The following is a 24,085-nucleotide window of genomic DNA, read 5'->3' on the forward strand; positions in this document are numbered from 1 at the left end:
TTACTTTTTTTGAGTAACTTCCCCAACACTGATTATCTCTCACCTCAATCAGTGCCTCCCTCACAGCAGCTGCCTGATATCTCAGGGGCTCAACACTCATCACTTTACTCTCCCACCTTGTGTCAGTCCACATCTTCAAAGTGATGCCCACATGTTTTTTCAGTATGGCCCATCTCTGAGTGGAGGCTGAAAACAGGGTGAAAAGCTTGTGAAGGATGCCAAAGTAATTCATGGCATCAGTGGAAGCCTTAGCAGCATCGGCCACAACCAAATTCAGGGTATGAGCCCCACATGGCACAAAAAGAGCTCTCAGATTCATTTGGAGAAGCCTGGCTTGAACACCTTTGTTTTTCCCCTTCATGTTTGCCCCATTGTCGTAAGCTTGTCCTCTGCAGTCCTCAAAAGAAACTTTTAGCTCCTCTAATCTCTTTAGAATCAGAGATGCCAAATGCAGACCTGTTGATACCTCTGCCTCCAAAAACCCCATGAAATGTTCCTTTATGCAGGGCTCTGTCAGTGACATCACACGAATTACAACTGACAGCTGTTCGGTGTGACTGATGTCTGGCGTGCAATCGAGTATAACAGAAAAATATTTTGCCTGCTTGATGTATCTCACCATTTCTGATATTATCTTGCTGCTCAACAAATCAGCTAGTTCGTTTTGTATACTGTGACTGAGGTAGCTAGCGTGACCAGAGGTGCTTTTTTTGTACACGGTTAAGGTGCTCTTTCATTATTGGGTCAAACTGTGCCATTAGTTCTACCTCTTTGAGGAAATTGCCATTAGATAGCGTGTACAACGTTTCTGTACGCCCCCTTAGTGCCAAATTTCTCACTGCCAGAGACTGCACAATTGCAGTCAAACGTGCCAACACTGCTCTCCATCTCATCATCTCAGCCTCTAGAAGTGCCATCTCCTGGTTATCAATTGTTTCCCCCTTTTTTATCCTGACTGCCAGTTCTTTCCATACTTTCATGGAGTTGAGGTGTTCTGGACTGTTGTCATGAGAGGTGAGCAAATAACTTGCATGTTTCCAGTCTGTCAGGCCTGAGCTTGTCAAGTTAATTGTCTTCTTAGAAAATAGTTTGCAGCAGAAGCAGTAAAGGCTGTTGTTATTCACTGAATACACTAACCAACTTCTGGGAATATTTTCACCATTAACTTATGTCTTCTTGAAATACTGGTGATGGCAGCTTCTTCCATCCACCTCATTCCAGGGGAAAACAAAGTCAGCCGGTACCTCACTTGGTCCTCTGCAAACCAGCTGTGTCCGAATTCTGTCAGTCGGACTGAAGGCCAATTAGCAGGGTCAGTAGACAGAGGCTCATCCTCAGGCACAGGATTTGGTGGGGATTCTGGTTTAAGCATTTCTAATAAAGAGCATATGGTATTATCATTAGTTTTAGTATCATTTGTTATTGGCAGCATTTATAGTGTTTACAAAAGTAAAAAGTTATGCAAGAATGCACACATACACTCCCCACACATGCACGGACGAACACACACATACACACACCTGACAAGTCCTGCAAAGATGTGGCTGCAGAGGTAGATGGCTCTTCCTCATCAGACTCCAGGAGCATCTCAGAGGCCTGTGTGGCTGCAGAGGTAGACGGCTCCTCAGACTCCATGAGCATCTCAAAAAATAAGATAAATAAAAGAAATATAGTAAACACCAATGTAAATTGCATGAGCATCTCAGAGGCCTGTGTGGCTGATGGAGGTAGATGGCTCCTCATTTTGGCCAGTGGGAGCTGCTCCAAAATATTTCAGAAGTGCCCCTGAATTTACAATTAAGATATAATGTAAGTTGGATCACACTTAACATGCATCAGTTACCCAATTAAAATAAACCATAATAATGCCATAATCATGATCATTTGTTAACATCCTTTTAACCAAGCATAACACACTACAAATTATTCAAAAGCTATATCACATAAAGCTTACAAAATATCATGTCAATGTATATTGACATGAATGTTATACAAGTTATTTAAGTTAGCATAGACCCACCTATAGCATGAAAAATTCCTCAGTCACGACGTACTATTGTTTACCAAATTCCCAGACTAATAGCCTCAGGTGTACTTGCACTTGTGTTGCAAACACAAACTAGTCTATTGGTGAAATTAATTGCATGACTTCATGCCTCAAATTTCAAAGCTAAAAACCAAATACAGTCGTCTTCTATGGCTAAGTAGCAGCATATTAGCAAGAGGATAATAAATAGCGTATAGGCTACTGTTTCATTACATGCACAATTAACGTCACTCATAGAGACCTGCATACCTTTATCTTTTGCCCGTTTCTCCTCTTCTTCTTTCCTTCTCTTTCTAAACTGTGCACCTGATGGTTTCTTCGGTCTTTTGTCCATGTCCCTTTGACTCGACTTAACATTATCAACTTCTCCGTCCGTCAAACCCCCAGAGTCAAGATTGACGTGATGTAAACAAATTCACGTTGATGCAGGCACAGATTCGTGCCGGCTTTTTTTTTTTTTTTTTTTTAACATTTTCACAAAAACCAATAAATTTAATAATATCTATGTTAATTTTATGAATGAAATACAATGTATTTGGGAGCAGAAGTTTGTGTTGTGTGGCCTGGGATCATAACAGGTCAGTCTATCCCTCGCCCCCCTCCTTGCTTTTCCTCTGAGAGTGAGACTCAACCTGTTCCCAACCTCTGCAGCTGCGAGTTGATCCCCCTCCGTCTCCCCCCTTTTCTTCTGACACACACAACCTGTATACATGACTCTCAGCAGCAAGTCGACATGATAGTAGGGGCGCCCCAGCACCTACTCCACTAACGTGATGTGGAAATGCGCGTTATTAGTCTAGAAAACTGGCGATTTTTATTATTATTTTTTATTTTATTTTTAAAATTTTTTTTTTTTTTTTGAGGGCGCTCGTGCGCCCCCAAATAGATTGTGCCCTGGGCGGTCGCCCACATTGCCCATAGCAAAAACCGTCCCTGGCTACACCCTCCCTCTTCTAAACTTTTTGACGTCCCCATCAAACTACAGATTAGATAACCTGAATCGGTTGGAAATGTCTGGAGGGTTTTGAGTTAGAACAATGACAGCACAAGGCCATAGAGTGAGACCAGATGGTTCAGCATGGGAGGTATCTTGAATCTCTGTGTCACTTCCAACCAATACACCGTGGCTTAGAACAGTCAAGGGCTGGTTGAATGGCTTTCCAAGTTCATCGTAACTCAGTCTTATCACTGGCTTCTTCACTCTCTTTGAGCTTTCAACTAGGATCTCATCATCTTCCAATTCTTCGCTCTCATTTACCTCTGCTCCCTGTTCTGAGTCTCTCTCTGTCTCTGTCTTTGAATGTTCAACTTGCATCTCATCCTCCTCATTCTCATTTACATCTGCTCTCCCTTCTAAGTCTCTGTCTGCATCTAGATCAGCGATAGGAAGCACATGAGCATCCGGAATGTCCACAGTCTCCACAATCAATTTCTGTCACTTTTCTGGCTGGTGAAGTTACTTGGACTTCATCAGGTGCTTGACTTTGCTGCCTTGTGAACAACTTGGGCTGTGACAACAGATCTCCCCACCCTTGCCCCAGTGGTCTGGGTGGATCAACAACTTCATAGTCTGACTTTAAAGAGAGTGAGTCATCTCCATTATTGACAATTGGTGGGGGAATTTGAACCTGTCTCTGCTGTGACCTAGTTCCAGGCCTCTGTGGCAGCTCTAGTTCATCCCTATCTGTAGACAATCTAACTAGATAGCCAATGGTTTCGGTGCACTGTTTTCACCACTCCCATTCCCCTCTCTGGTTTCACTTGGTAAACTGAGAGTTTTGCCATTTTTCCCACAACAATGTATGGCATTGACCTCCATTTATCCTTCAGCTTATGCTTTCTTGTGACACCGAAATTTCTCAGTAACACACGATCTCCTTCTTCCAAGACTTGCTCTTTTACCAGCCTGTCATGCGCTTTTTTGTTTCTCTTATGACTCTTGTCATGGCAGCTTCTGTAGCGGGTTTGTAGGCTTTGTGGAGACCTGTTCTCAGTTTGGTTACATACTGCCGGTAAGTCACACCCCTCTCACCCCAATTAGACACTCCAAAACAGATGTCTACAGGCAAACGGGCTTCTCTCCCAAACATTAGCAGATAAGTTAAGTAACCAGTTGCCTTGTTATGGGTGCAATTGTATACTGATGTTCTGACTCCACTTCTGCTTCTGATTTGGAGCTAGAGTGCCAAACATAGAGAGGAGGGTGCGGTTAAACCTCTCAGGTTGTGGATCTCCTTGAGGATGGTAAGGCAATGTTCTGGACTTACGGATCCCCAGCATTCCCAGGAGGTCTTGGATCAGTCTGCTTTCAAAATCCTGCCCTTGATCCGAATGTATCCGGGCAGGAAGTCCATAGTACACAAAGTATCGCTCGCACAGAATCTTGGCTACAGTGGCAGCTTTTTGATCTTTTGATGGAAAACTGGCCGTATTGAGTGTAGTACACTGCCTTGGCGTGGTCTTTAAATTTTCCCTCTGGGAGACTCCATAACTCAACTTTCCCTGTACAAATGGGGCACACGTCAATAGAAACTGTTTTATTAACCCAGAGGAGTTAACAGAGGGGTCTAAATTACCTTTGTTGAGACTCCCCTGTTGACATCTGCAAACAGGTTCTACTTTTAAGCCACTAAAAGTGTCAGCCTTTAACGCTTTCCTACTCAAACTGCCATGAGAGACAGTTTCGTAGGGTCTCTTCCAGTTCACACCAGGGTGTTAAGACATCCAAATCAACTCCTGAGGTCATTCAGACCTACAAGAACAATTGTTTGTCACGTGTCTTTGACAAGGACTGAAGTTTGGTGTGGAGGACTGGAGACACATTCCTACCAAGAATTTGAGAAGGGCCCACAAGATCAAATGATGATCCTCATTCTGAAATGTAATCTTCTGTCTACTCACTCTCTCTCTTTCTTTGTTGTCTCAGTCCACACATACACCAACAAACAAACACGTTCTCCCCTCTCATGTCCTGTTCTCCCCTGCTGAGATGACAAAGGCAGGACATGTTGTAAACTCATTCTACATTCATTTGTTAAGACCAGCATTTAACATGACCACTTGAACAAACTTGTGAATTAAGGTAAACCTAGTTCCCTAATCTTTCTCCTAGTAGGTCAAAGTTCATCTTTGTGTTTTAATGAGTAAGTAGAACCTACTCCCATGTCTTTATTATTTAGTTTGAGGGAGTTAGGTAAAATCATATTTTATTCCTTTTCTGTGATGTAGCCATACTGCCATCTAATGGCCTTAGTTATGCACAATTTCGTAATCAACTTTATAGTTCTATTGTGTTTTGCATTTATTGTATAATGTTTAATAGTAATCCCCTATCTAAGTAATTAATTAATCTAATCTATCTAAGTAATTAATTAATCTAAGTTACTAAATTCTTTATGGTCCAATCGATAACATTATGTTATGTGTGATTACTTAATAAGGTCAAACCAAGGATCTTCAAAGCTGTGTGTTACATTCATAGTTGACTTTAGGTCTCCTAGCATGTGTTCATAATAACTGCAATGGGACCATAGTGGTGGTGAGATACGTGACTTTATATGTAACGGGTCAAATTGAGTAATTCATCCTAAAGAAGCTACAAGAAATAAATGTCTCCTAAATCACATTAAGTCCTCTCAAACTAAATGCCAGATGTGCAGTCGCTTGGCGCGAAGGTTTGCTACCCCACCTCCCATTCACACCCCAAAATTCATAGATTAAAAGTGATCTCTCAGCTCCGTGCTTCTTTCTACTTCCTCTTTCACCGTGGCGCATCTCGTGTATCCTCACTTGCACCTTTTTCTTTTCTTCAATTTTACAAGAGGAGCCGCAACTGCTTATCAGAGCTTTGCTGAACTTTAACTTTTGAAGCCATTTTATTTTAAATCTCTTTGACGCTTTTCTTTATACCAGTTTTTGGTCAGTACAGACACTCTTACATTTCGTTTTAAGTAAACTCAAATTAATAATTTAAAGTGACTTTGTCAGACCAACAGGACTACTTTGATTAATTCTGCGAGTTTCAATTGAGAAGGACACTCCGCAATCCGCCGTCAACTCTGCCACGGATCTAGGAGCAGCACCTGCTGCACAAACTATCAGCATCCGTTGCCTGCCCTTAAAGACTTTGTTTAAAGACTTTTACTGGTTCCCCGAGGTGGACACTGAGGCCAGTTAAAGGCCGCCGCACACCGACTCCACCTGCCCTACCACTGCCGCCTTTCAGTGGGTCACCTCGTCTGAAAGACGCACAGCAGCTCTCCACTGGAGTGAAGCGACAACATGGACCTCCCCGGAGAAGTCTAATCAAGTCGGCAAAAGTAGGCAGAATAACATCTTCTGTTGATCAGATTTGATGTCGTATAGCTAGGCTTTAATGCCAAATTTCTAAATTCTAATTTACCGTTCAGTGCACATCCACGCTTTAGACAGTCACAAATTTCTACCCAGTATCATCCATAATTGATCATTTACATCACCTGAATTCATTTGTTCACTGTTCTTTATATGTCATACTACTTTGTCTATTCACTCATCATTTTATTAGCCTAAATAAAATATTTAATTTATTGCCAAGTCGTTGTCTGTGGATATTATTTCATGAGAGAAACAAGATCAATGTATACAGGATAAATGGTACAGATTGTGAGATTGATTAAAGTGATGACATGTTTTGAAACTGTTATAATTTATTTTAATTTTCTCCTAAATGGAGAATGGTGCCCCTTTTACTTTAACAAGTGCAAAAATCCAAATTCTAATGTAGTTATTAATAACCACTACACAAGTAAAATGATCAGTTACCACATGGATATTGGCAAATCCTTGGGAATCTGGCTCAAGAGACAAAAAAATCAATGCATACCAGATTGAGTGGAACATTACTGGTTATCTGGTTTAAAGGAGCAGCTCTCTGAGGGGGCATCTTTCGTGTGACACACCGGCCACAATTTTTTACGTACTGCTCCACCTCTGCTCCCATTTTGGGAACTGGTCTCTGATGAGTTCAATTGTCTTTTCTACCCCCAGATGTCCTGACTCATCATGGAGGGATCTGAGTACCATGGCGATACACTCAACTAACTGATATACCTCTGTACCAGACAGTCTCTCAATTCTTCTGTAGAGCAGTTCATCCATCATTACCAATTTATTAGCTTCTCGCTTCTCCCCTTAAAAGTGGGAATTGGGTGTCCACCACCAATTGCTTGCTTTACTGGCGCGATCACTGGGTCTACGTCTTGAGCTCTGATTAGATCTTTTCTACTAATCTGACTCAAGCACCCAAGATCCAGACAAGTGGGGAAAGCATAAACTCTGAGATTACCTCTGGAGAAATTCCTAAAGGTTTTGCATAGTTCAGTGAACCTTCAGATGGCTTCCCACAGGTGAGCTGCTGGCAGAGGGCTTTAACACTCTCAGTGGGCATATTTGTCACTCCACTCCATCAGCTGGAAGGGGGTTGCGTGACAGTGAGTCAGCATCAATGTTGCTGGCTGATACTGGAGAGTGAAATTGTACATCGACAGAGCAGCAAGCCAACGGTGACCAGTTGCATTAAGTTTGGCTGTGGTGAGGATGTACGTTAGATGATTGTTATCTGTCCTCACCACAAACCTGGCCCCATACAGATAATTGTAGAATTTATCGATCACAGCCCATTTGAGCGCCAAGAACTCAAGCTGGTGCACCGGGTAATTAGTCTCAGAAGAACTGAGCTTCCTGCTAGCAAAAGCAACTGGTCTCAATCCTTCTAAGTGTTCTTGGTTGAGCGCAGCTCCCAAACCATGAAAACTGGCACCAATGTGTAGCACATAAGGCTTGGACGGGTCAGCGAAAGCCAGGACAGGTGCATTGGTGAGACAGTGAATGATGTTCATTAGAGCCTCTATGCACAACTCATCCCACCGTCTTATCGGGTACCTTGCCTGCTTTCCTCTTCTTTTGGGTGGGAGGGTAACCCTTACACAGTTCAGTAAGAGGTCTGACTATGATGGAGTAGTTCTTTATGAAGCGCCGGTAGTACCCACACAACCCTAAAAATGACTGCAAGGATGGAAGATCAGTGGGCTGTTTCCAGTGGGCTACCGCTTCAACTTTGCCTGGTTCTGTGGCAATCCCACTCTCTGACACAATGTGTCCCACATACGTTACTTGTGGCCAGCAGAACTGACACTTTATCTATCGACAACTTCAAACCAGCCTCTTCCAGTCTGTCGATCACTTTGAGTCTTTGTTCGTGCTCTTCCAGAGTTTTCCCAAACACAATTAGATCATCCAGGTAAACAATGACCTCAAGCATGTGCATGTTCCCAACAGGCTTTTTCATAAGTCTTTGAAAGGTTGCCCTGTGATCCCCTGAGGCTTTCTTTCAAACTGAAAGAATCCCACTGGGCAGATTAAAGTGGTTTTCTCTTTATCTTCTCCCGCCATTGGGATCTGATAATAACCACTGTGCAAGTCTAACACTGAAAACCACTTGCTTCCACCCAAACAGTCCAATGCATCATCAATGCATGGCACAGTGTACTGCTCAGGGATTGTTCTTCGGTTCAGTGTTCTATAGTCCACACACATGCGCAAGTGTCCATTTTTCTTTCATGCCAGGACAATAGGTGAGGCACAGGGACTTCTCAATTCTTTTATTATCCCTGCTGCCAGGAGCCCTTGAAGGCGGCGTCGAAGGTCATCAAGATCAGCAGCGATATACAGCGAGACCGTTCTCTGAATGGGGTTTCATCAGATAGCCGCATATGATGTTCGACTCCCTTTGCTAATCAAACATCCCATTCATCGGTTGAGAACATGCTGGACCTCTCAGAGAGTTTGTGTCTTAGTCTTTGTCTCCACTCATTTGGAATGGGAGAGTCTCCAAAATCAAACAGTGACGAATCAATCTTTGGGGGAGTCTCTGTCTTTGAACTTGCAATCTCAGTCACCATATCAGCTACAACGACGTGTGCAATCACTGTGCTCATTGGGATGGAGGTAGCCTTGAGTGAGTCATTCCACAACAACACCAGGAACTTGTTCTTGTCCATCATTTTTGAGAACAGGACAGTGGGCTCCACCAACACACTAGGAGGGAGAGCTGATTAAGGTGCATGCTCTGTAATAAGGACACTTCCAAGGTACCTTTCCCTTTTACTTTACAGGTAGTGATAAACTCACTATCCGCAGGAATGACAAGAGGACCCCGACCAGACCACTTCACCTCAGCCACGGGGCTGTCACCAGGATTGTCTCTGGGTGGCTTTGTGGCAGGTGAGTGCTGGACCTTCTGTTCTGAAACACATACTCTCAGCGACCGGATGTTACCCAGTTCTTCAGCTTCTGCATTAGCTGTGTATGGTCTAATCTTTCAAACATTGGTACCAACCAGCACAGGAATGTTGTCTGAGCAACGAGGGTCAGGGAACACCCAGGCAAGGACAGGAATTGGCTTGGCTCTAAATCAGCTCTAAATCAACTTGGATGTAACCTCTGCAGGGATAGCTGTTATCTGATTCACTAAGGCCCCAGAGGTTCAGGTCAGTGACATGATGTATGGGTATGTGTGACAGGTGCTCAGCATACCAGCTGTCAAAAATGATCGTCACCTGAGAACCACTGCCGAGAAGAGCGGTGCAAGGCTTGCCATCAACTTTCACATCAGCAGTGGAGGGTGGTCCAACAGCCCTTCTGGCAGGCTGCCTGCCTGCACATCCACAGCATTTCTCTTAACACCAGCATTTACAGTGTTCACTGCACTTGTGTCAGCCCTTTCCCTTTGATTTATCTTAAGTTGTCACTGAGCACGTATTAGTTTCTGTATCACTTTTGGATAGTTTTCCACAACACTACATTTAGTGGCAAAATGCCCATCCTCACCACAGCGGTAACAGAAGAAGTCACTTGAGTCTCTTTGAGATGAAGCTTTCTGTCGACAGGTGAAGGGCAGTGCATCTTGACAGAGTTGTGTGTCTCTGAACACTGTGGTAGGATTGACTGACATAAATTAAGACTTGTTTCCTCAGTTTTGTTTAACTTCTTTCTTTAATGCTTGAATGTCTTTACCTTCTTCTGGGGCTTCCGCCTCAGTATTGACTGCAGGTTCTGGGGCAGGAGGTGGATGAGACTGAGCGATAGACAAAGATGTGAGTTGCAACCCTTGTATCTCCACTCTGAGATCTTTTACTTCTGCCTCTGCTGGTAACGTTACAGTCTTAACCTGTACTGATTTGACTGGATTCAAGTTACGCTGGGAGGCTTTATACTCCTCTTCGGTGCGTATCTCATTCAACAGCTGCAAAAATGTAGGTGGTTGATCCCTTCACTCTCTCAGCCTCAGGTTTAGGAGCATCATGTCAGACCTGGTGGCCCCTTTAATGAGTTGGTCAAGACGTGCTTTGTCTGCAGAGGCAGGTTGCAAACCTCCCTTTTGGACCACCTTGTTCAGAACCCTTTCCATCCTTCTCAGAATTGCTGAAAGCCTCTCACTTGGTTGCAGAGTTAGCATTCTAAAGGCAAAGTATAGCTCTTCACCTGTTTCAGGGGTGCCGAAAGTATTCTCGATCACATCAATGTACTCTTTAGAAGTTGCATCTGGATCGTTGAAGCAAACAGCTTGCAGGATCTCTAGCACAGGACCCTTTACACTTTCCATAATTTTCGTTTGCTTCCCTCTGTCTGATCGGTCATACTCCTATCATCAGCCGAGCTTGCTCCACCCAGTTATCCAACTGCTCTTCTCCAGGAGGTGTTGGGAGGACACCAGAGAAAGTTTGCAACCTCCTGAATGAATTATTGTCACTGACAGGTTTCCCAGTTCTCTGCATTATGTCTTCCACTGCTCTAATAATGGTTTCAGGTGTAGACACTTAGAATGGAAAAGAAAGACCAGAGACTTCTGGCAGCTCCCGTGCGTCGTCTCTTATTTGCTCAGCCTTGGATACAGTTTCCTTCTCAGAAGGCCCAAAAATCCTCCATGGTGAATCACAACCCTCGGGTAACACATCCAGGGGGATGACTTTTGTGTTTACTTGCTCCCTGCATTCACATAAGACAGTAAGGCTTTGAGACTGAGGATCATACATCCTTCCTCTGACCTTCACCCGCCCAAGAGCTTTTATGGACTGCCGTGTTTCTTCCAGAACGTCAGTCTCTGTGTTCTCTGGGACATCCTTGACCAATATGGCATATAGGGGGTTAATGCCCTTGCTTTTGCACCAGTTCTGTAGTTGAGCCATAGTGCTCGTTTACCTAGTAGCCGCACTATACTGTTTTTGCTGAGCCTGTTCCGACTAAAGGGGTGATTTAGGGTTCGTTTTGTGTTGAGGTAGCTACCCGAAGGTTTACCTATTTTAATCAATCTGATATTACTCTTGGTGATACTCAAAAATATTTCAGACCAATACACCTGATCTAACTTACTAACTGACATCAACACAACTTTATAAAATGAAACAAATATGGTTTACTTAAAGTTTTGCGGCAACAGAAATATCTACCCATTAAATTAAAATGAAATTAAAAAAAATGAAAAAAAATATTTTCCCAAAAAACAACAGAACCCTTTAAAAAATAATAATAATAATGACCTCTGGACTAAACCAAAATTCACTGAGCAATTGCCGAAAAATATACATCCCTCAGTTGCTTACTACAAATGTATAACCGAATACTTCAGTGATTCAATACTCAATAACTGACCCTTAATAACCGAAAATACATCTTACACTCACGTGGGCCCACACACGCACACTCACACACCCTGTCACTACGCCAGAAAACCTTGTTGCAGGCCTGTTTGACGCTCAGGTGCATTGCGGCCAATGAAAATCCTCTTCTCCCATGAGAGAAACCGCACCGCCGGCTCACAGTTCAGATGAAGAAGTCCTCTCCTCCATGTGAAAACAGCGCAGCGGCCAAGTCTACCTACTTTCCTCGACGAGTCGTCTTTCAAACGAAAAGTTTCAAAAGTTTCAAATATGGTTCTGGTTTGTAAAAGCCCACTTGGCAGATGATATTATTAACCAGAAAATGATTTTACAATTAAATAAATGTTTGGGGAAAAAAATGTAAATGATTTTACAAATTAAAATGTACCCAGCAAATTAAAATGACACCTTATTTGGCACTTTTAACATCTATATCAACAGTATGTATTGGCTGGTAATGTGATCACTGAGTTATAACACAGTAAACCAGATTGTGGTAACTATAATATGTTTGCAGTACACCAGATTGGAGGCAGGCATCTGGTTAGGATATGTAAATGTGATCAATCAGTGTCTGCTTATCAGATGTTGCAGCTGTGATGTAGCCTCTGGAGTGAAATGGAGTGTATAGCCTTTTTGCCTCTACAGAAAAAGGTCCTCATTAAAGTCCCAACAAACAATGACAGGCTGGTGATTCATCACGTCCAAAGAGTCCAAGAGGCTCTGCATGTTTGGTGGAATTTCTGTCCTGCCGTTGGGTTGTCAAGTGCAAGTCCAAGAAGTTTGACAGTCACTTTTCCATTTTGCTCGCCTGTCACTATGTTGCAATTGTTCCAAATGTCCCATTAACAATTCCATCCTAAACATCCAGATCCCTGATCAACATAACTCATACTCCAGGTGCAGCTTGTATGCAGTCAGATAAATCTCTTTTTTGGCCTTTGATAGAACCCAAGTGTTTCAATTCCCTAGAGGTGGTGTCTTTTGTATGATCCTCTACCTTGATGTTAACAAAATCAGAATGAAGAGCAGCAACAGTGGCAAATTTGTGCTGATCAACCTCGTTGTTAGTTGCAAAGATGTGCAGAGCATCAGGTGAAGAGTCTTTCATGTCAATGATAGCCTGGGTGAGCAAAGCTCTGTCATTGTTGCTGAGTGCATCTGTCGTTTGCTTTGTTCTGATCCTGTTCAGGAGCTCTGCAAAAGCAAGATCTGTCTGGTGCATGATCTGTCTCAAGTTGACTATTTGAAAGTTGTCGAGCACACCCTCCTCATACACACACAGTGGTTTGGCTTTACCAAGTGGTGGTATTTGGCAAATGCAGACATAGGCAAATAACTCCTTGGAGACCATGGATATTTTGTCGATGATGAGAATTTCTGCACTGTATAGCAATGCTCACAGTTCACCCAGTGCATTTCCAAGTCCTTTATGTGGTGTTTTCAAGGTCTCAGAAGTGAGTGCAGAGTTTTTCCTGAGATCTTAAATGATGCAGTGCCAGTGAAGGCTGTGAGTAGCACTGCAGGCATGGACATGTCTGCTTCGTCACGGAATCTCGGGAGTTGATGCAGAATCTTGGTTGCCTCCTTATATATGCACTTAATGACATGGGACTTTCCACAGCCAGCTCCTCCTGAGACAAAGAAGAAGAACTGTTCAGGATCATGGCCCTAGACTCGCCTGAGGCACCATTCACACACACTGTAGAATATGGATGCCTGTATTTTATTGAGGCTCTGGTACAACTTTCTCACAAAGTCTGGGCTCAACTTTGGTGCCTTTATTGCTGGTACAGCTACACTGTTGTCACAATTGACTTGGTAGTCCGGTACATCGTCTCTCTCATTTTAATCATTGGGATTCATAGCTTCGATCTTGGGCAAATGATCCACTTTAACCTCGGGTGCAAAGGTGCTCCAGGCATTAAAAACTCATAAAGTTCTTCCACAGCATCAACCAGGGTTTTGACTTCATAGCCGTAGTATTGTATAGTATTTGTAGAACTGCTGATATGTCGGGCACTCGTGGCTTTTCAGGTCGTTGTCTGATCTATGTGGAAAATGTAGTTTCAGCAATCGCCTGTAAAACTTTCTTGGTTGTTTCTTCTCTGAAAAGCGGGAAAACCTTATGACGGCAGGCTCCCCTACTGTTCTTTTTTAAACGTGTCTTTGTTATTCAAAGGAGGAATGGCATTTTTGCTTTGAGTTTGCTGTCCATAGAGAGTCCTGTACTGTGAAGCAAATTCAACCAAACACATGCCTTCAAAATCAGGTGTTGCAGGTCTATCTGCATACTTTTCTGGTATTCCTGACATTCACACTTCACTCCATGGGCAGACTCATCTTAACTGCATTTTCCTCAGTCTGTAAGAACATGACATTGTGTGAACACTTTTTCAGTGGCAAGCTGCATGTCCATAGCACAGACTCTTGGGCGCCGACCTCCCTGTGTTTAGCATATGCTTGCATTATATGCTTCATTTAATATTTTTCATTCACATCTTGTTTCCACACATCTTGAATGACTTGATTGAGGAATTCATTCATCTCATGTTCCGACTTGGACACGTATGACATCATGTATGCAAGACAGCAGTATTTGTCAAGCACATACTGGATGTCCATGTTAGTGTACCATGCTCTCAGCAAATCTGCATTGTATCCATTGACCCAACTGTCATTTGGTTTACACTTTAGCATTATGCTGTTTCCATTGATTAGACCACTGACACATTTCCTGTACTCTCATAGGATGAGAGCTTTGGGTCACTGAGCAAATTCCTTACTATTTCCGCTTTTCTTTGGCATTCCTTTGTTCTTTTTGAAGAGTTCTTTTATTGGATTTGGACTTTGCCCCTGCCTCTGAATTTCTTGTCTGTTTTGCTTTATTTTTTTATCCTTGTCATTGATGGTGTTGTTGTCGTCATCATCAGGGGCATCATAATCTGGGTAGGTGATGGTAGTTCTTTCCATGGGCAGTTTTGGAAATCTGAACCTGCAAACCACAATGCCTCTCTTACATGATTTAGAGTGGTTTCGGCTGTGAACTTGTACCTCCAACACATTTTTTCGGAGCTCAGGATCAGCATTTGGATCTGGCCCGGTATGTATTTGTCAATAAACTTCCAAGTCATGGTTTCTCCAAACCGAGGTGCATCTTTGACCCAAACCAGCAAGTGAATGTGTGGGCTTCCTCTGGCGTGAAACTCCACTCGGTAGAAGTAATCCTCTGCTTCACCTATGGGGTCTGCAGGTGACAGGATTAGATCTGTCATTAGTGCATCAACTCTTTTCTTAAACAGCCGCATTACAGTGACAGGGTTACTTCGCAGAATCTCACATTTTGCATTCCAGTCAAGTGCTGAAAAGTCGACATGTTCACCCTGTTGTGCTTTTATCACCTCAATGACCTCAGGCCATCTCATTTCAGCTGCCTGACCATAGCATTGAGATCTTTCATTGTTTTTTCCCAATACGCTGGAGTGCCTCTCAGAGGTTGCATGAAGCGTGTTGCATCTTTGTTATCAGTCTTTCCACCTCTTGTTTATCTTGAAGCATCTTGCAGGAAATTTTGCGTCCATCTGTGGTGCTTGTTTTACCTTTACACAGTTGGATTGACATGCTGTTTGTAGCCAAGTGTGTTTCTGTTACAAACTGCGAGAAGAATAGGTAAGTCTGGTCATTTCAAAACTGGGTATCTACAGAGAACAGCCTTGCATTGAAGTACAAGCTTGGGGACAGTTTAATTCTTCTGGCCTCATCTAGTGTGTTCTCTCTGGTTGGAAACCACACTGGAAAAGACATGGCTTCTAGTTTTGGTGTGGAAAAGAAGCCAACCGGTCTGTTTCCTTGGGCGGTGCATTGCTGAATATACCATCACCATATGATAGTTTCCTCCGCTATGTCAGCTGGCGGCATGCAAGTGTCCAGGGTGAGACCAGGTCTCAGTTCCTCTTTTTCTTACTCATGGTTTTTGGACTGGTTGGCCTGTTCACTATTTGCATCTGCAATGGGTTCCATCTCAGACATCATTTGTCCCTCTGGGTGAATGGGCTGCTCAGCATGTGCAGTGTTTGCATCTGGATAGTCTAGGTGTGTCTCCGCTGCATCATTTGTCTGGTCATCTGGGAGACTATCGAAAGTAGCATTTTCATCAATAGATACAGATTTGTATTGTGAGTGCATCTCTTTGAGTTTTGCTAGTGCAGCCAGCACATTTTTCATGTTGACTGTGTAGAAGTGCTGATGCCCTTTGTACTTGATGTGTTGTTCTAGTTTTACCTGCAACAGCTGTGCTTCGCTGGTGGGCATGTTTAATTCAACGAGTTCTGGGGGGATTGCTGCCAGCTCCAGGTTATTTGCGATCAAAATGGATGACATGCTTCCTCTCTTCAGGTGGCTGTCATGTGTGGCAGATCTACTCCTGCTTTCTCTCTGGTGGAATGGTACAAGGGGCTGAACATTCAGTGTCACAAACATGGACATATTTTCCTGTCAGGCATGCAGCTACCACATGACTGTTTTTGACATATTTTGACCTGTTGCAGTGCTTAACTTGATTAGGAAACAGAGTCCTGTGGCACATTGTGCAGACATGGGCGGGTCCATGTCGAATTCTTTCAGAGCATGAAGACACTGCAGCTTGCATCGCAGTGTTCATCACAGGCTGGGCTTCAACTTCAGGCTGAGAGCTATGCTGGTGGGGGATTACAACATTTCTGTTTTTCTTTTTTATTCTGAGTGCACACTGCAACAAAGTATTGGAAGCCAACTTTTTTTTTTTTTTGTACTGAGTACAGCACCGGAATTGACTCAGCCTGAATACTGTGTACAGTCACTGTGATACCTGGTTTGGATACTTTGTTTGAGTTTTTGCCAGTATCCCTGGTCACATGCATACCTCTGGGCCATGCGTCTTCTTTGTAGATTCTGAAAATCAGGATCTATCTTGTACCTGTTGGTTATGTATTTTCTTTGGCTTGGAAACCAGGATCTGTCTAGTACCTGTTGGTTATGTATTTTCTTTGTTTGCTTTGGAAGTCATGATCTGACTTGTACCTGTTTGTACAATATTTTCTTTGTCTCCTTTGAAAATCAGGTTATGTTTCCTATCTTCCGACAATGTATAGTTTCTCTTTGTTTTGAATATGAAAATCACTGTGGTACCTCTTGAACCTCTTGCTTTTGCTTTTCCTGAACATGGGAATCCGCGTAACGCTGTTTGTGTGATAACAGCTTTGTTTGCGGTAATGTCTTCTTTTATTTAGTTTTCATAGCCTGCAATTTTTTCATCAGAAATTCTGAAGAGGTGGCATATTTGTTTTTTTCATTGGACAAGTTTCATCTGATTCCAGACCTTTTGGTAGTTCTTTGCACGCATTGTCTTCTTAATTGTGGGTTTCCTCATCTTGTACTTGTGGGACAGCTGAGTTTAGCACCTGTGCTTTTTTGACATTTGAGCTGTAACAGTTGTTGTGAGGTGCAGATAGTCTGTGACCTACTTTCTTTGGCTCGAGCAGTTATTGTGCTCATGGATTTTCTTTGCTTTTCTTTGTTTCATTTGGAGTCATGTTTTACTGTGTCTGTTGCTCCAGCCGTTACATCTGCATCCAGATTTTTTGGTCTTCCTTTGCTTGCATTGCTGTTTGCCTGCAAAATAGGTTGTGACACTGTTGCTTGGGCTTGAGCAGTTGTTTTTGGTGGAGGCACAAGAGAAGACATTTTTGTCAGTTTATGGTTGTTCTCTTGGATTTGTGGTCTTTCAGGTGATGGTACAGCTGTAGCTCTCTGTGTGATATCTACACCAGCTTGCTGTCCAGTATGCTGACTGCGATGGCTGTCAGACTCAAAAGAGACAGGCACAAACTCATAGAACGTGAACGTCAGCATAACTGCAGTTCCATCAGGGCGGGGCAAACCTGCTATCCTCCTTAAGTGAGAGTCAAATGCTCCATTCCGTCCTGATCTGCCACGCAAGACTGCAATGCACTGGGGAGACACCATGAGTAAAGCATGGCTGACACCTGTTGACAGACACTGGAGTTGCTCGGCAAGAGTCAACCATCCAACAAGGCCTTCTTCTTCAGCTGTCAGGTATCCACACCTCACAGAGGACATCTGCACAAGATTTCTGTCTGTCAGAACTTGCTTTGGCATCTCCTCTATTGTCAGGTTGTCATCTTGAAAGGTTTGATTTCAACTACAACTGAAGCTCGGCTTTGATACCTACATAGAGTGAATCACCCCATTCAAGCACTTTGTCAAGGTCGGCTGTTGCGAACCGTGTTCCTTCATTGTGGTAAGCCAGAAATGTGAAAGCCATACAGGTGCACTGATGATTTCTTGAGAATTCATCATATCTCCAATTACTCTGACAATGAGTTGCCCTCACAGACTGAAAACCTTGAGTTTTGCTTCTGTGCCCCTCAGTCTGTGGCTCTTCGTGTGCCAGGTTGGGAAGCTGATGAATGTGTGGTATGATGGTTTTATCATTATTATTATCATTGTTGTTGTTGTTACTATTATATTATTGCTACATTTAATTAATTATGTTTTTCTTCTTACACACACAAAAATACAAGTTTCTTCAACATATGTAGCTGTAAGTGCAGTCTAGCTTTGAACATTATGCTTAAAGGAACAGTGTGTAGGATTTAGCGGTATCAAGTAGTGAGGATTGCAGATTTCAACCAGCTGAAACTTGTCCAATGAGCCAAGCATGAAGGCAAATTATCAATTGAGGTGTTTTTCTTCCCAAAGGGACACTGAATGAAGCACTTTTGTGTTTCAAAATAGGTTTCTCAAACACTGTTTAGGACCATTTCTGCTCATTTTTTGTCTGTGATTCATACCTTCAAGTTTTAACTTGAGAAGAATTATGCACAGAGATCTCAAATACAGCAGTTTCACAATAAAAACAATTAAATAAATCAGTGTTTTTTCTACAGTTCTCCTCACTGAGGGGCAGTTTACCACGGTGACCAACACAAAGACCACTCCATCCTATCTGTCGCAGCTCATAGTTCCTTACCAACCCTCAAGATCACTGCGCTCTGAAATGCAGGGTTACTTGTGGTTACCAAAGTTTCCAAAAGTAGGATAGGAACCAGAGCCTTCAGCTACCATGCTCCTCTCCTATGGAACCATCTTCCAGTTTCGGTCAGGAAGGCAGACATCTTTTCAACTTTTAAGGGTAGACTTAAGACCTTCCTCTTTGATAAAGCTTATAATTAGGGCTGGCTCAAGTTGCTTGCACCAGCCCATAGTTAGGCTGATATAGGTTTAACCTGCCGGGGGACTTCCGATGATACGCTGAGCTCCTTTGCCTTCTCTCAATGCCGCCACCGGAAAATCATGCATGTTAACTGCATTGCCGTTTGCAAGCTTAACTTAGCCTCAGTAGTTCAGCTTAGCTTTACATCTGTGATAGCCATGTGGTACTGTCACTACCTGGGGCTCGCGATTACGGAGCCTGGGTCTGTTGAACTGCACTACGCTAATCCCGTTGCCTCTCGGGAGCATTTCTGCTCCCTTGATTCCTAGTTTTCCTGGATCCTGGCCGTAACCTTGGCTGTCCCTGACCGTGGTGATAGCTGTGCTGATGTTGTGACCCTGCCTTTAGGACACCTCCCTATCAACATATGCATGAGACTCTCATCATCACCCTCAACATCATCATAGAGTGCAATTAATAATTTCACACCTATTGTTATTGTAATATGACATGCATCTGTTTCTATTATTGCTGTGCCTCTCTCCCCCTCTGTCCCCCTCGCTCCCCCTCTTTCCCCCTCTCCTTCCCTCTTTTTGCCATTATTGTATTTCATTTGTTATTTACGATATCTATTGCACGTCTGTCTGTCCTGGAACAGGGATCCCTCATGCTGTACACTGTAAAGCCCTGTGAGGCAAACCATGTTTTGTGATAATGGGCTCTGTAAATAAAATTGACTTGACTTGACTTGACAAAAACGTGAATGGCCTTACCTAGAGCCAGTATTTTGTTTGTCTGTTATGAGCTACTGTAGAGACGTGCTGGTACATGACAGAATCTATGGCTGAAAACCCTTCCCCTATGTACATAAATGAGGTATGAAACCACTATTCATATCTTTGGGGGATAAAAAACTGAAAACTACATATATATAAATATGGCTTCAATATATTATATTCTACTCCTGGTTGTTGTCCCTAAATCCCACACAAGGTACCTTTAAGGGGCTGTCATGTACTTAAGTCAGGGGTGACTTTGTAGGAGTTTCTTTTCATATCTTTAAAGGGATGGTTTAGATATTTTGTGGTGGGGGTGTATGGGATTTTTATCCATAGGCAGTATATTACATACAGTAGATGGTTTGTGGCATGACTCAGTTTGGCTAAGTAGGCTAAAGCCAACAAAACTACGTAATCTGCTGCTGTGAAGGGCTCAGCAGCACAACCCATTTTAGCAACCTAAAAAAAAACAATATTTACTGCTTTACCTTGCTGACTGCATTGAAAAAAACCCAAAACATTTTAAACATCACTGCACACAGGAGCTGCTGGATTACCACTGCCACACAGAGTTATTGTGTTTGTGTTAATGTGTGACTGTGGCTTTTAAAAGTGTTCATATAAATTCACCAAAGTCACACAATAACACAAACTAACTGATCAAAGCAGCAGTGGAGGAGAAACTCCATTGTTCAAGGAGCTAAAATTACTGTTTTTATTAATGAAGTCTGGTGGCTTTAACAAAAGCATAGATGAGAAACTGAAGACTTTCCACAGTAACAGTCTGATGGGGAGGTGAGGCGGGGAATAGTGTGAATATGGCATACACTTGAGTGATAGGTTTTTAGGTGGAACTGTTTTGCCGACCCCCATCCACAGCAGTATATTTCTTAGCTTTCCTGTCACACTTGAGCCTACTTTGCCAAATTTTGGTTTTTCCAACTGACATGTATGGTATGTGATACACTGACTATGGATAAGTACCTCATACAACCCCACTATGAAGAATATGAAGTCTCTTTAACTGTAATTGTTGCTATTTTGGTTGTGAATATTTTAAAGATGGGTTGCCATTAATGTGTATGAAATATATACAGTGTTTCTGTCCTGTGTCTTAATTGTCAAGAGAGAAAAGCCTGCCTTTTTAGGTGGACAATGAATGCTGATGGGTGCATCCGTTATCCAGAAGCTTCTTGAAGGTGTCTGTTTTTGGGCTGGTTGTTGGGCCATCTGCTAACACAGGATGCAAAATTAACTCAAGACAATAAATACTGTATAGATGTACCTCTGTGTAATGAAAAAAAGCTACCTCTTTAGCTGGAGAGCGAGAACAGGAGGGTGCATCTTTTGTCATCCAGCTGTTTCTTGGCTGTGGATATGACTGTACTCTGGGAAGCTGATGACACATGATACAAATTTATTCAGTAGAGTTTTACATGATGTCAATCCCTGTAGCCACTTGCCAATTAAAATATCAAGGTTTGGTTCTAAAAAAAAAATCACCTTGTTTGCTGGAGAATTTGAGGGGCTGGGTGCATTCTCCATATGCCAGCATATTTTGGCTGGTGGAGGTGTTATAACCTTTGGATATGGTATAACACCAAGTTTATGAAGCTTACAGTATGAACTTACACAAAGATTGTATTTTTACTGCACACACACCATTGTGTGAAATGCAGCAGAAAGCTGTGTATGAATTGCTTAGATACCTCCATCCATCCATCCATCCATTTTCTTCCGCTTATCCGGGGTCGGGTCGCAGGGGCAGCAGCCTAAGAAAGGAAACCCAGACTTCCCTCTCCCCGGCCACTTCATCCAGCTCTTCCCAGGGGATCCCGAGTTGTTCCCAGGCCAGCTGTGAGACACAGTCTCTCCAGCGTGTCCTGGGTCTTCCCCGGGACCTCCTACCAGTGGGACGTGCCCTGAACACCTCACCAGGGAGGCGTCCTGGAGGCATCCTAATTAGATGCCCGAGCCACCTCATCTGGCTCTTCTCAACGCGGAGGAGCAGCGGCTCTACTCCGGATGACCGAGCTTCTCACCCTATCTCTAAGGGAGAGCCCAGCCACCCTACGGAGGAAACTCATTTCGGCCGCTTGTACCCGCGATCTTGTTCTTTCGGTCACTACCCAAAGGTCGTGACCATAGGTGAGGGTAGGAACGATGATCGACCGGTAAATCGAGAGCTTTGCCTTTTGGCTCAGCTCTCTCTTCACCACGACAGATCGGAGCAGAGGCCGCATCACTGCAGACTGCAGATCCGCCTGTCGATGTCTTGCTCCATCCTTCCCTCAGTCATGAACAAGACCCCTAGGTACTTAAACTCCTCCACTTGAGGCAGGATCTCATCCCCGATCTGGAGGGGGCACTCCACCCTGAGAACCATGGCCTCGGATTTGGAGGTGCTGATTCTCATCCCGGCCGCTTCACACTCGGCTGCACACCGATCCAGTGAGAGCTGAAGGTCACGGCCTCATGAAGCGAACAGGACAACATCATCTGCAAAGAGCAGAGACCCAATCCTGAGGTCACCAAACCGGACCCCCTCAACACCCTGGCTGCGCCTAGAAATTCTGTCCATAAAAGTTATGAACAGAATCGGTGACAAAGGACAGCCCTGGCGGAGTCCAACCCTCACCGGAAACGAGTTCAACTTACTGCCGGCAATGCGGACCAAGCTCTGGCACCGGTCATACAGGGAGTCCGAAACCCCATATTCCCGGAGAACCCCCCACAGGACTCCCCAAGGGACACGGTCAAATGCCTTCTCCAAGTCCACAAAGCACATGTGGACTGGTTGGGCAAACTCCCACGCACCCTCAAGGACCCTGCCAAGGGTCCAGAGCTGGTCCACAGTTCCATGACCGCGGCGAAAACCGCATTGCTCCTCCTGAATCCGGGGTTCGACTATCCGGCGGACCCTCCTCTCTAGTACCCCCAAATAGACCTTACCAGGGAGGCTGAGGAGTGTGATCCCCCTGTAGTTGGAACACACCCTCCGGTCCCTCTTCTTAAAAAGAGGGACTACCACCCTAGTCTGCCAGTCCAAGGGCACTGCCCCCGATGTCCACGCAATGTTCCACTGATCCACAATGTCCCAAGTCGAGGTCAGCAGTGCCCCGTCCCCACCATACACAGTGTTGACGGAGCACCGCTTCCCTCTCCTGAGACGCCGGATGGTGATCCAAAACCTCTTCGAAGCCGTCCGGAAGTCGTTTTCCATGGTCTCACCGAACTCCTCCCACGCCCTGCCGCCGCTGCATTCCGCTTGGCCTGTTGGTACCTGTCTGCTGCCTCCAACAGTCCCACAGGCCAAGAAGGCCCAATAGGACTCCTTCTTCATCTTGACGGCACCCGGTAACCAGCGGTTACCGGTTACCGGGTGCCGGTCCACCAGCGGGTTTGAGTGTTGCCGCCCCGACAGGCACTGACCACCTTACAGCCACAGCACGGGTCGGCCGCCTCAGCAATGGAGGCACAGAACATGGCCCACTCGGACTCAATGTCCCCCACCTCCCCCAGGACATGGTCGAAGCTCTCCCAGGGGTGGGAGTTGAAGCTCTTTCTGATGGGAGACTCTGCCAGACGTTCCCAGCAGACCCTCACAATGCATTTGGGTCTGCCAGGTCTGACCGGCGTCCTCCCCCACCATCGGAGCCAACTCACCACCAGGTGGTGGTCGGTTGACAGCTCTCTTCACCCGAGTGTCAAAGACATACAGCTGCAAGTCCAACGATACGACTACAAAGTCGATCATTGAACTGCGGCCTAGGGTGTCCTGATGCCAAGTGCACATATGGACACCCTTATGCTTGAACATGGTGTTTGTTATGGACAATCTGTGGCGAGCACAGAAGTTCAATAACAAAACACCACTCGGGTTCAGATCAGGGGGGGCATTCCTCCCGATCACGCCCCTCCAGGTCTCACTGTCATTGCCCACGTGAGCATTGAAGTCCCCCAGCAGAACGAGGGAGTCCCCAGAAGGAGCACTCTCCAGCACCCCCTCTAAGGACTCCAAAAAGGGTGGATACTCTGAACTGCTGTTTGGACAATAGGCACAAACAACAGTCAGGATCCATCCCCCAACCCAAAGGCGGAGGGAGGCTACCCTCTCATTCAGCGGGGTAAACTCCAACGTACAGCCTCTCACCAGTGGCAACTCCAGAGTGGAAGAGAGTCCATCCCCTCTCGAGAAGACTGGTTCCGGAGCCCACGCTTGTGCGTCGAGGTGAGGCCGACTATATCCAGTCGGAACTTCTCAACCTTGCGCACCAGCTCAGGCTCCTTCCCCACCAGAGAGGTGAAATTCCACACCCCCAGAGCTAGCTTCTGCAGCCGAGGATCG

General features: G+C 44.4%; 1 protein-coding gene across 1 annotated transcript in view; it reads left to right on the forward strand.

The window, feature by feature from the left end:
* sorcs2 (sortilin-related VPS10 domain containing receptor 2) overlaps positions 1–24,085 on the forward strand; it is a 353,265-nt gene that overhangs the window by 227,492 nt on the left and 101,688 nt on the right. Inside the window, 1 exon segment of the mRNA XM_042512640.1 lies at positions 9,098–9,106. Within this exon segment, the coding sequence (XP_042368574.1) occupies positions 9,098–9,106 (9 nt within the window).

This window comes from Plectropomus leopardus, chromosome 23 (genome assembly GCF_008729295.1).
Source record: "Plectropomus leopardus isolate mb chromosome 23, YSFRI_Pleo_2.0, whole genome shotgun sequence".
Lineage (NCBI taxonomy): Eukaryota > Metazoa > Chordata > Actinopteri > Perciformes > Serranidae > Plectropomus > Plectropomus leopardus.